Below are 15,368 nucleotides of genomic sequence, written 5' to 3' on the forward strand. Positions count from 1 at the left end.
ATGTAGAAAAACCAAGCAAGCCTATTTAATTGATTATAATTTGCAAGACTAATCACTTATAATTTAATATTATTATAATATGTGGCAATAACATTGTCAACAGTAACCTCAAAACATTTACTGTGCAAACTTTACCGGCTCATATAGTTAATTACTTGCAAAACTAACTATGTAACCTGTAACTAAACGGTGTAATAACTTTAAATGTTTTCTTCCATGAAGTATTTTTAAATTTGGTTGACCATTGACCTGTCATTTGATGTGAAAATGTTCAATTTCAATGTAGGATTTTAGGTAATTACTTTGCCATGATTTGAAATAGCAACCTTAGAACTTATTCTTGAAGTATGACCTTTGACTTATTATTAGAAGTATGACCTGTTTTTTGATTGGTTCATGACTTTTAACCTGTGATTTGCTTTTCAGAACCATCAACTGTGTGTACATCAGTACCATGTCAAAATGGAGGTGATTGTGTGGTTACTGGCATCAATTCTTACAGGTGTAACTGCAATAACAGATATGTTGGAACACATTGTGAAAGTAAGCATTAAATCGAGTGTACACAAGAAAGTGTTCTACAGAGGGAGAATGGGTTTCAAATAGAATAGACAAATGGATACTCACTTTTATTGTGGCGCATATAGGTTAATCCATATTTACAGGGGGAAAATGAGTTTCAAAATAATTAATCCTAGCCAACTTTATTTGAAAAACCTACTCCCTCTGTGTAAAACTTGCCTTAAATCTTCTGTTGGGGCATAGCAGATTTCAAATGGAATTGACCATTTTAAAATTAATTCCAACAATTGATATAAATTTGCTACAATGATGAGTGAATAATGAGACATACAGACACTGGTGAAATCACAATCACAAAGCATAGTTAATGGGTGGCATACCTGATTTTACAATGTATCCTAAAGTTGATATGTGTACATGCATTTTTGTAAGTGCAATTGTTTTGTAAGTGTGGACTTAAATAAATGAAGAATAACACACTGCAGATGTGGGCACCTGCCATGAAGATGTGAAAATAACAACACACAAAAATATATTTTTTACATAGTTCTTGACATAAATCCCACGAAATGAACAACTTGGGCAATTTCCTAATTTTGTATACAAAATAAGGGCATAAAGTGTACTCTGTTGAGTTTCAGTTCACAACTGATATAAATTTGTATTTGTATTGATTGTATTTTACATTAATATAAACTATAAAATTTCGGACACTGAAAATGTGTGCGCTTTCCTGCTGACTTTTTGGCAATCTCCTCATATGGTAAGAAAGATGACAATGGAGGAAAGCATGTATAGTATAATTATATATTGTATGTATAGCAGGTCATTTTACTGACCAATATGAGGACATTGTCTCCTTTCTACTTCTAGCAAGTATAAAATTAACAGTTTTGTGTTTGTGGTATAACAATACAAATGTTAGGAACAAAATAAGTTTGTTCTCGATTGAGTTGTATGTAATTAATTAATCTGTTTTTTTGTTTTGTGTCCCTGTACAGTTCAAAGTTCGGTGTGTACCAACAACCCATGTAGGAATGGAGGTACATGTACATTGGCAGCATTTACAGTAGAAGGATATATATGTACTTGTCCAGTTGGTTACACTGGAACTAATTGTGCTCAGTATGTAGGTAAGTATATGGAAACATGACAGGGTGTATGAGAAGGAAGAAAGAAGGGAATGTGATAGAGTAGAAAATGAGAGACCAACTGACAAACATGGAGGGGGAGAGAGAAAAGGAGGAGAGGAAGAAGGGGAGAGAAAGAGAGGAGGGAAAGTAGAGAGAGGGTGAGGTGAGAGAGCAAGAGAAAAAGAGGGATGGATCAGTAAAAGTGCATTGAGCCAGAGAGAGAGCGTGTGTGTTAGAGGGAGAAAGGGCCATATGAGATGAGGGGGTGTGTGTGAACATACTTGTATACACAATGAATTGAATACAATTATACAAATCATTTCAATACATTACATTACCATCATACCATGACTGCATTAATGTATATGCATGTGTAACAAGCATGTAGTATTCCAGCAATATGTTAATGATTGCTGATCTTGTTTAGAGATTGTTGTCATGTTATTGTTCAATGTGTTACATTGTTTTATTTGTGTCCTCATTTGTTGTGTTTTCGCCAAGTAACCGTATTATTGTGATTTCTATAACACTCAAGATCCATGTGATTTAGAACCATGTTTGAACAATGGTTTTTGTTTGAATAACCAACCTGAGCCGACCTACAGATGCTTTTGTAGCCAAGGTTACGAGGGTGACCACTGTGAACTTTGTGAGTGACATCAGCTTTTATATGCAATGATTCCCAAATCAAGTTTGAACACACTTCTGTGAAATTCTTTCTTGCTCCATTTGATGATATGATTTTGCTGGATTTTGCAATTTTGAAAGAAGATGAAATTATAATTCAAATACTTGATTGACCTTTTTGGTATTCAAATCTGTATCCAATCTCATTGGACTTTAACAACCAAGATGTTGTGGTATGGGTCATTCATGACCTTAATTTCCCACACAGGGGGAGGGGGTGTAAGTTTCAAATGGAGTCACCCATTCAGGTAACCCATATGAAACTGGAATAGCTGGAGACTGGTCACATGTCAATCATCAACTTGACAGTCAGTGAAAATACTAAATGAGAGCAAACTGCTTAAAAGTGTATTTTGTAACAACATCCTGAAACCAGCTGAAAAGCTCTGAAATCAAATCATCATATGGGAGGAATTAAACGCTTTACAAGAGTGTGATTCAAAAAAGATGTGGGAAAAATTTGATTTGCAGTAGAAGCAGAGAAGCAGAATGGAGGAGGATAGAGCTAATATTATTGCATGGTTTAACTGCCTAATAAATGCTGCACAAGTATTTTTTGTGTCAAAATAAGATTTGCAGAACAAATTTTTCGATTGGAATCGTGATGTATGAACATTATGTACTTACTGGAGTACAGAATTTTGGAAATTGCAATGCACAAGAATAAAACAAATCCAAAATAGTAAAAGTTCCCAGGTTCGCATCCTGTATGACTATATGATTTTGTTTTCATTGGCTTATTCCTAATGTGCAGTAAAAAGCTTACAATCTGTTGATATCATAAAAATACTTTTGCATTTGAGTTTTTGAATACTAACTGCTCCCGAGTTTCTATACAGCATATTTGTGAATCATGTAAAAGCACATGATGTGTGCTTTTCATGTTTTGATTGTGTTATCACTATTCAAAACACAAACACTTTTGTTGATAGAAATAGAAAAAAGAAGAATTATTTACTGTATTTATTCTTTTGATGTTCTGGAGACTCAATTTATAATGTCATCACAAGATTTCGGCAAACTATATGTTAATTTTGATTTTATAACGTGCTGATATTGCATAGAGCTAATGATTCTTTTTTATCAATCCTGTAAAATGTAAGGACCAATAACATAGCTGATAATACACGTAAAGCAGTGGTGTTAAAGGCCCATTCAGTGATTTGCGCATCTGGACAATCGTAAAAATCATCAAAATTCAGGTTTTGGTACCTTTGTCATTGTCATAGATGTGCTGACATAGCCTGCTAGTAGTTCAGCCAAAAGCTGTGTGTTCAAGACAAAATAAGACATTTTACATGAATCTGTAAATTTCTCTACTTGAGTAGAGAAATTAGCTACATGTCTTTGAACTTTGAGTATACTGATGTTTGCCCTATTTTTAGACAAATTTTTCATTTCAAAAATACCGAATGACAATTTTAATAACCTATCCTTCACATTTAAGTAATTAATAAAAAAATTATTTTTTACACCTTTGCTGGGATCACTGAATAGGCCTTATTGCAATAGCAACACCAAAACTGCAAATTCAAATGTTTTCAATTTATTTTATAGTATAGTTGAATGCTTTGCACTAACCTTTCCTAATTTAAGCAGCTTACATACTAATGAACTTTATTGCTTGGGTTCTGTTTTCTGTTGTTTCTATAAGTAATTCATGAAGAAAACGGAAACTTGTAAAAATGTTGCAAAATATTGATCAAAATGGTTATGACAAACAGAAATACTAAAATTGGCGGTGCAGATATCAGAAATATTGTGTTGATTTAGCATGTTAAGGTAAAATAGGTATATGTTTTAGGTAAATAATTTTTCTGAATCTTGACTAGGAAGTTTTGCTGGTTCTCTTCACTAGAACACTTGTCTTGGCAGGCTATGAGATCATGCGGGCAGACCCACCGGGTACCATACCTGCTTTGTTGGCGTGCAGTATCTCAGTATGTTGTATGGTATGTGATCCAATATCTCTGGTGAGAGCTACCTGCTGAGTTATGATGACATATTTAATTTACACATCTTACTCTATTCATGTTCCTAGTGGTCTGTCTGTGGTGGTATGTTATCTTAATATGTGTTGGATAATTTTCAACTACATGTAACATGTTTGACCATGCAACATGCAGTGAACATGGTAAAAGTTGAATCCCTCACATCGAAGACCTGTGTTAATAAATAAGCAAGATCACTGAATATTGGAAATGTGTACATTTCCTGGTAACACGATGATGACCAAAAGCTATTGATGCATACATCACCTTCATATATTTGGGTCTATTTTATGATGACAAATATGTCACAACTAGAATGAAGCTTTAGGGTATAGGTCCTAAAGTAATGATTGAATTTTGTTACTAAGAATATTATCAGTAAACATTAAATTCTTGGTTTTAAAGGTGCTATTTTGGGGTTCAGTATGTGTAGGCCTGTAATATGTACTGGTACCTTTTGAAATACTATTTCTCGAAATTTTGCTTGTTACTTTGTATGCTTAAATTCTCAAAAAACAAAAAGAGCTATGAATGAATTAATCTATACTATAAGGTGCGAACGTCGGTTGTTTTTTAGGCCACAAGACCATTTAGCAATCCATGTATGTGGGGTATATGTGTAAGGGTGTTTGTACCCAGCAGTGTCTGCTTCCTACTCATGCCATCCAAACCTGGTGATAATAATATTTGAGTAGGAAGACAATACGTGAGTGGAGATATTTGAGGTCAAAGGTCATCTAGGTGTCAAATGAGGTCATTGTTGATTTAGATTAAGCAATGGGGGAAATTGCTCTCCTTTGGAAATGTAAATTTCAATGTCAAACATTAACATTACCCAGTGATAATAATCTCTACGTAAGGGAGCATCAGGTGAGTGAAAATGTTTTGAGGTCATAGGTCATATAGGGGTCAAATTTTGGAATTGTTCAGTATTGGGCTTTAAGTTGGTAAGCGTAAACCTGAAGAGGAGTAACAGCGTAAAGAGCATATGAATTGAAGTACAAGAATTGGAATGGAACTGATGTAATGAATCCAACTGAGTCATCAGTATCTGGGAAAAAAGTGCCTGATTTTGGGGTTTGAACCAACCGAATCTTGCCACCTCAAATTATTTTGACTATTTTTACAAAAAGAAATATGAAGTTACTCATTGTGAACAACCATGTCCCAGCACATCCCTTTTTAAAGGGATTTTTATTACTTGCATGCTTTGCTAAATGGGATGGAGTCTGGAATAGTAAGTATACTGAATATTTGTACCATAAAAATTTGATAATAAGCACATGTGCCTATTAATGAGTTGCTCGGACAAGAACTAATCTTTAGGGTAATTTGTTAAACTTCTTTCATTTTTTTTATTTCAATTCTCAAATATCTGTAATACAGATATTTGTTAATTAAAAGGAAAAAAATGAAAAATTTTAACAACTACCCTAAAAATTTGTTCTTGTCCAATCAACTTTGTTAATAGGCACATGTGCTTATCAAATTTTTACGGTATAGGGTCAATATTACACATTTTGTGACCAATTTTCAATCATTTGCTTGTGATAACAGAGAAACTTAAAACACATCACAAGCTTTTAAATCTTTATAAATCTACAAACCCAGTGTTACAAATTTTACTTAAAATTAATGTTCAGTAATTTGATTTACATTTTATGATTTTACTCATTTTATTTGTCAAATTCAACCATTTGAACTTTAAAAGGATATACTTGTTGAAATAAACATTCAAAAATTGTATATAATATTTGGCATATATTATTAAGAAAGATATTAATATCGTACAAACTTTCATTCAAATTTACCTTTTTTATAAGCATCCCTTTAAAAACAAATCCTGACAAGCGTAATATTCAATAGCTTATTTGATCAGTCAAACCTAAAGAGACGATTTTATTATGTGATGAAGAATATTTTTAAGTCGGTGACCTGCCTTTATTTTTTGAAAGCATAGATGGATAGATGATTGCCTTGCAGGATTGAATAAGCTAAGCACACTTGTTGCACATAGACTTAATATGCATGTGCTATTAAGAAGAAAGTAAAAATAATGACCAATTTGAAACTTAAGCGTAAACCTGCTCAAAAAATGTTTGCATGACAGCAGAATTATTTACCTTATTTTTGTTAAGTGTATAGTATACTTTTCTTAATCAACATACAAACAGCAAAATAATTAAGGTACCAGTTATATTCACCCCTGTATATCCTAATGAAAGACAAATATGTCAAAATTAGCTCTGATTTTAGACCTCATTTGTTGAAATCAGTTATGAATTAAAGAAATGGTGATCGAAAACCGAAAGAAGGAAATCAGAAGTTGCATTTCAATGTACTAATCAATGGAAAGCATAGTGCAAGTTCTCAAGTGTTTGAGAATGCTTTGTGTACAAATCCTTATTCTTGACTGATTTCAACCAATGAGGTCTTAAATCTGAGCTAAAAGATACAGCTATTGGCTGCTGTTCTAATTATGGCATATCTGTCTTTGTTTAGGATATATAGGGGTGAAAATATCTGGTACCTTAATTCTTTCACTGGCTGTATGCATATTATAGTTGTTTCAAATTGGTATGAAATTTTTACTTTATTTACTTTTGTAGAAGTAATTTGCACAGCTTTGTAGTGTTAATAATTGCATGTTTTGTGAAATAGCATGCAAATCTACACAAGGAGTAGCAGAAGTTAACTTTGCATGATAAAAATGTAATTTTCCTAAATATCAAGGTGCAAGAGCATATGTGTGACCAAAAAGTCAACAAGTCCAATATTTTGGGAAGCATCATTATTTTTATGGGCCCGCATCCATGTCGGGGGTGCAGCATGATCTACCTGAGTCTATAGAGAGATTGTGGCCTAATGGTTAGGGCTGAGACTAGTGTCAGGTATTAGGGTACTTGCCTTTAGTGCATACTGCAGAAGGTCCCTTGTTCAATCCCTGGTAGTGGTAACTTGCTGGGGTATTGACTTGGGAAGAAAAAAGAAAAAAATTTATCCCGGATACATTATCATTCCAAAAATTAATATAAATATGCTACAATGATGAGTGAATGATGAGACATACAGACACTGGTGAAATCACAATTCTTATAAGGGTCTTCTTTCCACTGAGTAGCATCTTACATAATCAAAAAATATAAACAAAGTACAGATCATGAGGTATCAACTTTGGAAGAAAAAAAGTATGATTTAATTAGCAACATTTGTAGATTAAATTCAGACTTCCGCAATCCTCCATAGTCCATTTAGAATTGGGTAAATATATCATGAGAGTACTCCATCCTTTGGTGGGGATGTTAAGCCATTACTAGTCATGTGTATAGTGAGCCACACCTATACATGTATATTACAGTCAATTTCAAAAAGGGTAGTGTGTTTGTGTCTGGCTGTCCCGGGTTGTTCATGGGGAACCCTTAAGATTGACAGGATTGCTATATGGGTGCCCCTTCTCCAAAATCAAGATTAATAAACCTCTATTGAACTAGATTTAGATGTTTGAGTAAATACTTACTTATCCTCTTTGGTGTTTGCAAACAAGCACTTTTGGCATCTGTATGAAACATGTAGTGTTAATGTCGCTCTTTTCAAGGAATGTAAATGAGTTAATTACTTTGATTTGATGCTTGTATTGCCAGTGAGTAATCCATGTGATGCGTCTCCTTGTGGTCCTGGTACCTGTTGGCAAGGAGCAGAGCCTTTAAGCTACCTATGTTTGTGTCCTGAGGAGTGGACTGGAACTAACTGTGATCAAGTAGCAGGTAAGGAAAGGAAATGGAATAGGCTAAAATGAGGGAAGGAATGAAATATATTTAAAATTAGGACAGGAACCTTATGTCTTAAGTTGGGAGCACAATCTTGTACTATATGGTATGTCATACCACACCCGTTGATTCTTTTGAGAACTACCCATCATATATGGAATGTGCTATTTCATTTGAAAAATCCAGCCTTTGGAAGATTTAGCTTAAGTCTTCCACAGAGGGAGAATGGGTTGTTGAGCATATAGGTAAATTCATATTTACAGGGGGAAAATGAGTTTCAAAATAATTAATCCTAGCTAATTCCATTTGAAAAACTTGCCCCCTCTGTGGATGAATTGCCTTAAATCTTCTACAGGGGTGTGGCAGATTTCAAATTGATATATTATTTGCTACAATGATGAGTGAATGATGAGACATACAGACACTGTTGAAATCACAATTCTTGGGTCTTCTTTCCACTGAGTAGCATCTTACGCAATCAAAAATGGGGAATAAAGCACAGTTTATGGTTGGCATACCTGATTGTACAATGTAGCCTAAAGTTGATATGTGTACATGTATTTTTGTAAGTGCAATGACCAATATCAATTCTGAATAAGTACTTACGACCTGCAGTTGGAAAATGTAGTGTCTGATCTACATCTGAGGGTTTTCACTAACCATGAGAATACCGGCCTTGCATGTTGTCGGAATTCCCAAACAATTTAACAAAATACTGTTGGGAAAGAGGGGCATGTGGTTTAAATCTGAGGGTCTTTACCAACCAAGATAATACTATTGTACAGTGGATTGATTTCACTACAGTGGAGGCATATCTTAAGTCCTTTCACCCATCATAAGTCCATACCCATCACAGCTCTTACATACAAATTATATGGAAGACATACAATGCGTTTGGGCTTATGATGGGTTAAATGACTTAAGATGTGTCATATATGTTAGTAAAATGACCCATGGTCATGTTTCTGGTGAGGGTATTTATCACACTCCTGAATCCTGGGTTCTTTTATCTCCCATACTTATCATACCTTTTGGGAAACTAAATATCATGTTTATATCATATCATATAAAGGCAATATCAGTGTTACCTGTAGAATCATACAATTATTCAAAAATGGTAGGAATTGTTTAGAAGTGGTTTTACAAAATGCTTATATGACAAAAAGGAAGAAAACAACAGTGAGAAGCTCCATTTGTTTGCATGTTGCGGTCTCCGTACAGACTGCAACATTGACTACATTGTCAAATGGTATCCTAATTAGGTTGCTTTTGGTCTTATTACTTTAATTTTAATTACAAATTTGACTTTTGATGGATTTTTTTTATAATTCCCGAATAGAGGATTTCACTCATAATGCCTTTAAGTTGACTAACTGGTTTTCATACACATCATCTTTTACTGTTCATCTCATGACCTCTAACCTGTGACCCCACTACCATTCCTTTTACACCTTACCTAAGATCCCTGCGCCAAGATGCCATGCATGAACAATGGCACCTGTTACCGCACCGAGTTAAGCTATGATTTCATCTGTATTTGCATGCCGGGTGTTACAGGAGACTTGTGTGAAAGTAAGTTAGCATTGATAGGTTAGTTGTCTCCCTGTTTGGGCATACCATTTAGCTTAGAATTATCATGTAGACCGTATACTGCAAAAGGCACAACATACATGTATGTTACAGTTGGAAGGTTATAAATTACCTCTAGTAACACTAAGTCATTATACCATAAATATTTCAGGGGTATACTGTAGTATTTTTCAAATGGAATAACTCATTCTAAAGTTACTTCCAAAAATTAAATAAATTTGCTACTATGATGAGTGAATGATGAGACATACAGACACTGGTGAAATCACAATTCTTATAAGGGTCTTCTTTCCACTGAGTAGCATCTTACACAATCAAAAACATGAACTGGTATGGAATAAAGCACAGCTCATGGGTGGCACACCTGATAGTATCATGTAGCCTTAAATTGATATATGCATTCAGGATTTTTTGTGAGTGGAATGACCAATGCCAATTCTGAATGAATGCACACCACCTGCAGTTGGTAAATGTGGTGTCTGATCTATATCTGAGGTTGACAGTTCTAAACTTGTGCGACGGCGAACCCACTAAAAACACACTAGTTGTTATGATTCCCGTCGTAAAAAGCCTATCCCACAAAATATATCTGAGGGTGTTCACTAACCAAGAGAATAATATTGGTATTGCATGTTGGTGGGATACCCAAACATATCTTACAGTTGAGGCTTATAAAATTATCTTATGATCTAGTAACACAAGGCCACCATACCCATAAAATGACATACTTTGAAGTCTCACTTAGATGCACTGGATTATTTTAAAGAATATGGTGTGTTTACTAAAATCCCACTAAATATTTGATACGTGACCTGTCAGGTGCTTGACTGCATGTTTGTAAAGCAAGTATCCTCTCAACCTAGATACAAATTAATAATTACAACTTTCTGTAAGATTGGTTGTTTTCTGTAAGATATGCTTATTATAATTGTCCTTTAGAGGAAAACTATCAATTTACATTAAAAAATATTGCATACAATGATTTGTGTGTGTTCATAGATGATTGGTTGAAATAAAGACATTGACACAGACAGATTGATTATAGCTAGCTAGATAGGCAGAAAGATTTTAATAGACAATCTAGACATAAATAGATATAGAAAGAAGTTGATAGGCTGGCAGACAGACATACAAACAAACTGACAGACATATTGATGCAGCTTCGTTTGTTCATTGATTTCATCTTGTCATACATTGCATTCTTTCTTTTCATCTTTGCATTTCAGTCTATCCTCCCTGTCTACCTAACCCCTGTATGAATGGTGATTGTGTTCCTTCTATTAACAATACCATGGGTGACCATGGTATGATGAAACGCCCAGGGATGAACTGCACCATGTGGGGAATGAATCATATGGAAATGGGAATGATGAATATGTCAGGGGTGGGAATGAATTGCACTGCCTGGGGAATGAAGAATGGAACAAGTTGGGGAATGAATGATACTAGTTGGGGAATGAATGATACTAGCTGGGGAATGATGGGAGGTGGTTGTAGAGGAATGAATGATTCATACTTGGGAATGAATTGCACAAGTTGGGGATTGAGCGAATCAGGGATGGGATTGAATGGAACAAGCTGGGGAATGAATTGTACTCACAGAAACATGCATGATATGGATCGGTGGGGAATGAATGAAACAAAGTGGGGAATGAATGGTACAAGGTGGGGGATGAATGGAACAGATCGGGGAATGAATGGAACATGTTTGGGAATGAATGGAACACATTGGGGAATGAATGATACCAACTGGGGAATGATGGGATCAGACTGGGGAATAAACTGTACAAGTTGGAATGAAACCTACATGGATATGATGATGGGAATGAATATCACAAGCTGGGGAATGAATTGTACAAGGTGGGGAATGAATGACACTGGTCAGCACATGAAGGAGTATGATGATGATGAAGCTTTCATGTGCTTATGTGATGAGGGCTATGAAGGGATGCTATGTGATAATTTCACTGGTCCTGGTGAGTCTTTCTTCTTACTATAAAGTTGAATTGGGCTATTTAAAGTAAAATCTATTATATTGTACATTCCTATAGAAGACAAGACCTTAATCACCGACACATGGAGTGTGAATTTCAAATAGTGTTACCTCAATGGGTAACTCCATTTGAATTCTACACCCCATGTGTGGAAGATAAATGACATGTCTTCCATAGGGGTGTTTGGATTTCAACTGGAATGGCCCATTTACCCTCTCACAGAGTGATTAAGTGATTGATTGTTGGGGTGATCGATTTCTGTTGCATTGGAAAGTCAATCATTTGTCACTTTGTGACTGGGTATAAATTCAGCTTAATCACAGTTTGGTGTTCATTGTGAACTGAGATTTCAAAATTTTGACATAAATTTCTGTAATTCAAAGGGATACACTAAATCCACACATGTTTTAGTTTCCAGGAATTTGGAACTGAGAAATTTCCACATCGTTAAAGCTATTTTTACATACATTTCAAATGAATTACAGTTTTCATCTATGAAATATTTTTCAATGATGATTTATCATTTACAGTGGACACCATATTCTATAACATACTCATAATACCATTCTCAACCAATATCTCGTTAATCATATTTCAATTCATATTATGTTCTTTCAAGCTATTGTGTTCTTACTTTTGATCGCTGGGTTAACCATATCAACTAGGAATTTGTTCTAATCATCTATCTCATCAAACAAAAGCATTTCAAGATCATTTAACAGGGTAAACCTTACTTTTCCTAAACATAAGAACGTATTCTGTCGGTCCGTGTCACGTCACTTCCGGTTGATGATGTTCGAATGAAAACAAGTCCCTGATTCGATTTTTGTTGATGATTTCTGTCATTGGTGTTATGTAAATTTCGATCGCAAATAGTCAGTGGAATCAAACAACCGGTTCTAAGTCTTAAGTGTCACCCCACCTAATTAACATACATAGTTGGCCAAGGTCAAAATTTTTTTATCGTGTTGGTCGAAAGAGTTTTGGGTGTAGATTGTAAAAATCCACTTTGCTCATTCATATGTTACCCGTTGCCATGGTAACGACCCGGAATGTATTTTAGGCGATTTTAGCTCATTTCAGGCTGAAAATGCTGAAATTTGCCTAATAAAGAACGGACCATAGCTCCAATATTCGAGAAGGTAGAAGAAATTTTGATTATATCCTTACAATGAACCATCTTTCTACTTTCCATCAAAAAAATAAAATTATTCATGAGGTGTTCGTTTGTATCTTTTTTAGACCTGGCAACACTTATAGTTTTGCCATTTTGAAAAAGTGGCAATTTTGACCTATTTTTGAGGTGCAAAAAAACTATTGGCCATGACTCCCAGAATATTGTAATTGTGGTTGTGAACAAAGCAGACCATGCCCCATTCAAAATTGATATAAATGGCTTGGGGATTATATCAGTAAAGCGGAGTGTTGCCAGAAAATAACACATTTATTGAAAAAGGCTAAATTTGACATGGAGTGTTTTTCCCCTGTATTTAGGTAATACTAAATATATTTTTTATGTTTGTGCATCATGTTATCTCACAATTGAATGTTTTTGATCAAGATATTAAATATTAAATGAATTCAATTCCTTTTTTGATATTTAAAGTGTTGCCAGTCTTCAAAAACATCGTTTTAATGTATTTTAGTCAAATAACTACATGTAGTTAGTAATTGGCACATATTTAAAAGTCTAAAACTAAATGATAAAAGTATAATCACTTGGACTATACGTCTAGATATTGATTTTGCAGCCTAGCAGGCCTTACGTCATTCAACAATAAGCTATGTCAACTGCAGTGTTGCCATAAAATAAGCAAATTTAGTACTTGGTCACATTTTTTTAAGTTGGTACCCCATTGGTGCACATTTGGAAATTTGGTAGTAATCACCTCTTTTTTGCACCTTTTTGGTTATATCTCAAATGTAGTTCAAGAAAAGTATGCAAACCCATACATTTCTGGAAACCTTATGCTTCAAAGATGGCCATTACATTAGCTAGCATTTGAATATACAGGGTGATCGATAGGTAATATAGGGAGTAACAAAATAATTCCACACAAAAAGTTGAATAGTATTATGCCAATCTCATCTAACTGAAATTCGTTTTTTTTTAAAGAAAGTACACAGTTTGCCCTTTCTAAAAATATAATCACTATACAGAGTGTGAAAAAAAACCGAACATAATTTATTCGGAAACTATATGATAATATATAGTCCCATTGAAGTAGCTCAATATCCTAAGATTACTGACTAAAATCTCAGTTTTGATGCTGCATATACTTGTGCTGCATATATATTAGTCTGAAAACAGAATGATTTCATATGCCATGAAACTACTAAAATGATTGCTTATCTTATTTTACAGGGTGTGCCAAATTTTACCGTAGTGAAATGCTATTATTGAGTGGCCAAATTCCCAGCAGAAATGTTGACAGTTAAATCTACCACTTGAAATGATGTTTTTGCATTGTTTATTATATTCAATTTGATTCCACAGATTTCATGTGCATTACAAATGAATAGAACATTATAGGGTGTGTCAAAATTAGTTTACTAACTAAATATAGCATGCATGTTAGGGCTGACATGTACAAAGCATGTCAATGTTCAAGTACACTTTTATAAATTCTAGGATAATTGTAAGAGTTGCAGAGAATTCTTTTTTCATTTTAAAATTACACCATTTTTATTCCATTTTTATGGTCCAATGTTCAAGCCAACACAATCAATTGGCAACTTGTCTTCCTCATTATTATATTAATTAAAACAGAATTAGGAATTAACAGGAAGCTAGAAATTACTTTAAATAAATGATTTTGCAATAAAACTTTTAAGATACAACTTTTCTTTAATACATTGTAGCTAGTCCTGGTGTAAGTAGGCCTATTGGATTTCTTTAAAATGTCAAACATACGCTACATAGAAGAAATGCATTAACCGCATAGCTCCTTCCATTCTTCGACTAATTAGGAGTATTCAGTGACTGCTATAATTAATTAACGTCCCTGATTTTTTTTAAATTCCTGTTATGCCTTTAACATATTTTGCAAAGAAAAGAAAAAAACTTGAATGTGTTTCCCAAAGGAAATGTACATGCCTGCACATCATCCACCTTCACATCCGCCACATCCACCCTGACTAATTAGCTGCTGCAATTAATTGGACAAATAGGCTCTCATTTAAGCCCAAGTGTACATCCCTGCTATGCTGATAACATCTTTTATGAGGGGAACATTCAACACAAGTCACCGAAAATGTGACAAATCCGCCTTTTCTGGGTACCAACTTAAACAATATGACCACTTTCTTTCTACAGACTACATTGTCAGGCACTGATTTGTCTTCACATCTATATGGTATTTCACAAAATTGTTGCTTGATATCCTTATCAATTTGGATCAATTCTAAACAAAGTGTTTTGTGTTATAATGTAGTATATACACCAGTGTTAAAAGAAAAAGACACACTTCTGCATTGCAAACATTACAAAATAATATGATTTTTTATCACAAAATGTCAAAATGATTTCTGCCTTATTTCTCATAACAAGAGTTATTTAACAAGCTTCAAATTATCAATGATATCTGCTCAGTGGCATAGCTCAGAGGGCAAGGTGTGTGTGTGTGCCGGGGGGGGGGGCTTCCCCAATTTTGGACAAGTTTGCACCTCCCCCAAATATGCCCC

At 34.4% G+C, this 15,368-nt stretch overlaps 1 protein-coding gene across 1 annotated transcript in view; it reads left to right on the plus strand.

The window, feature by feature from the left end:
• Nucleotides 1-15,368, plus strand: part of LOC140156015 (uncharacterized) — a 193,137-nt gene that overhangs the window by 113,176 nt on the left and 64,593 nt on the right. The window contains exons 35-40 of the mRNA XM_072179104.1: nucleotides 427-543; nucleotides 1,524-1,655; nucleotides 2,191-2,304; nucleotides 7,975-8,097; nucleotides 9,562-9,672; nucleotides 10,917-11,666. Of these exons, the coding sequence (XP_072035205.1) occupies nucleotides 427-543; nucleotides 1,524-1,655; nucleotides 2,191-2,304; nucleotides 7,975-8,097; nucleotides 9,562-9,672; nucleotides 10,917-11,666 (1,347 nt within the window). The remainder of the gene's footprint in view (nucleotides 1-426; nucleotides 544-1,523; nucleotides 1,656-2,190; nucleotides 2,305-7,974; nucleotides 8,098-9,561; nucleotides 9,673-10,916; nucleotides 11,667-15,368) is intronic.

The sequence above is a fragment of the Amphiura filiformis genome, chromosome 6 (assembly GCF_039555335.1).
Source record: "Amphiura filiformis chromosome 6, Afil_fr2py, whole genome shotgun sequence".
In the NCBI taxonomy this organism is placed as follows: Eukaryota; Metazoa; Echinodermata; class Ophiuroidea; order Amphilepidida; family Amphiuridae; genus Amphiura; species Amphiura filiformis.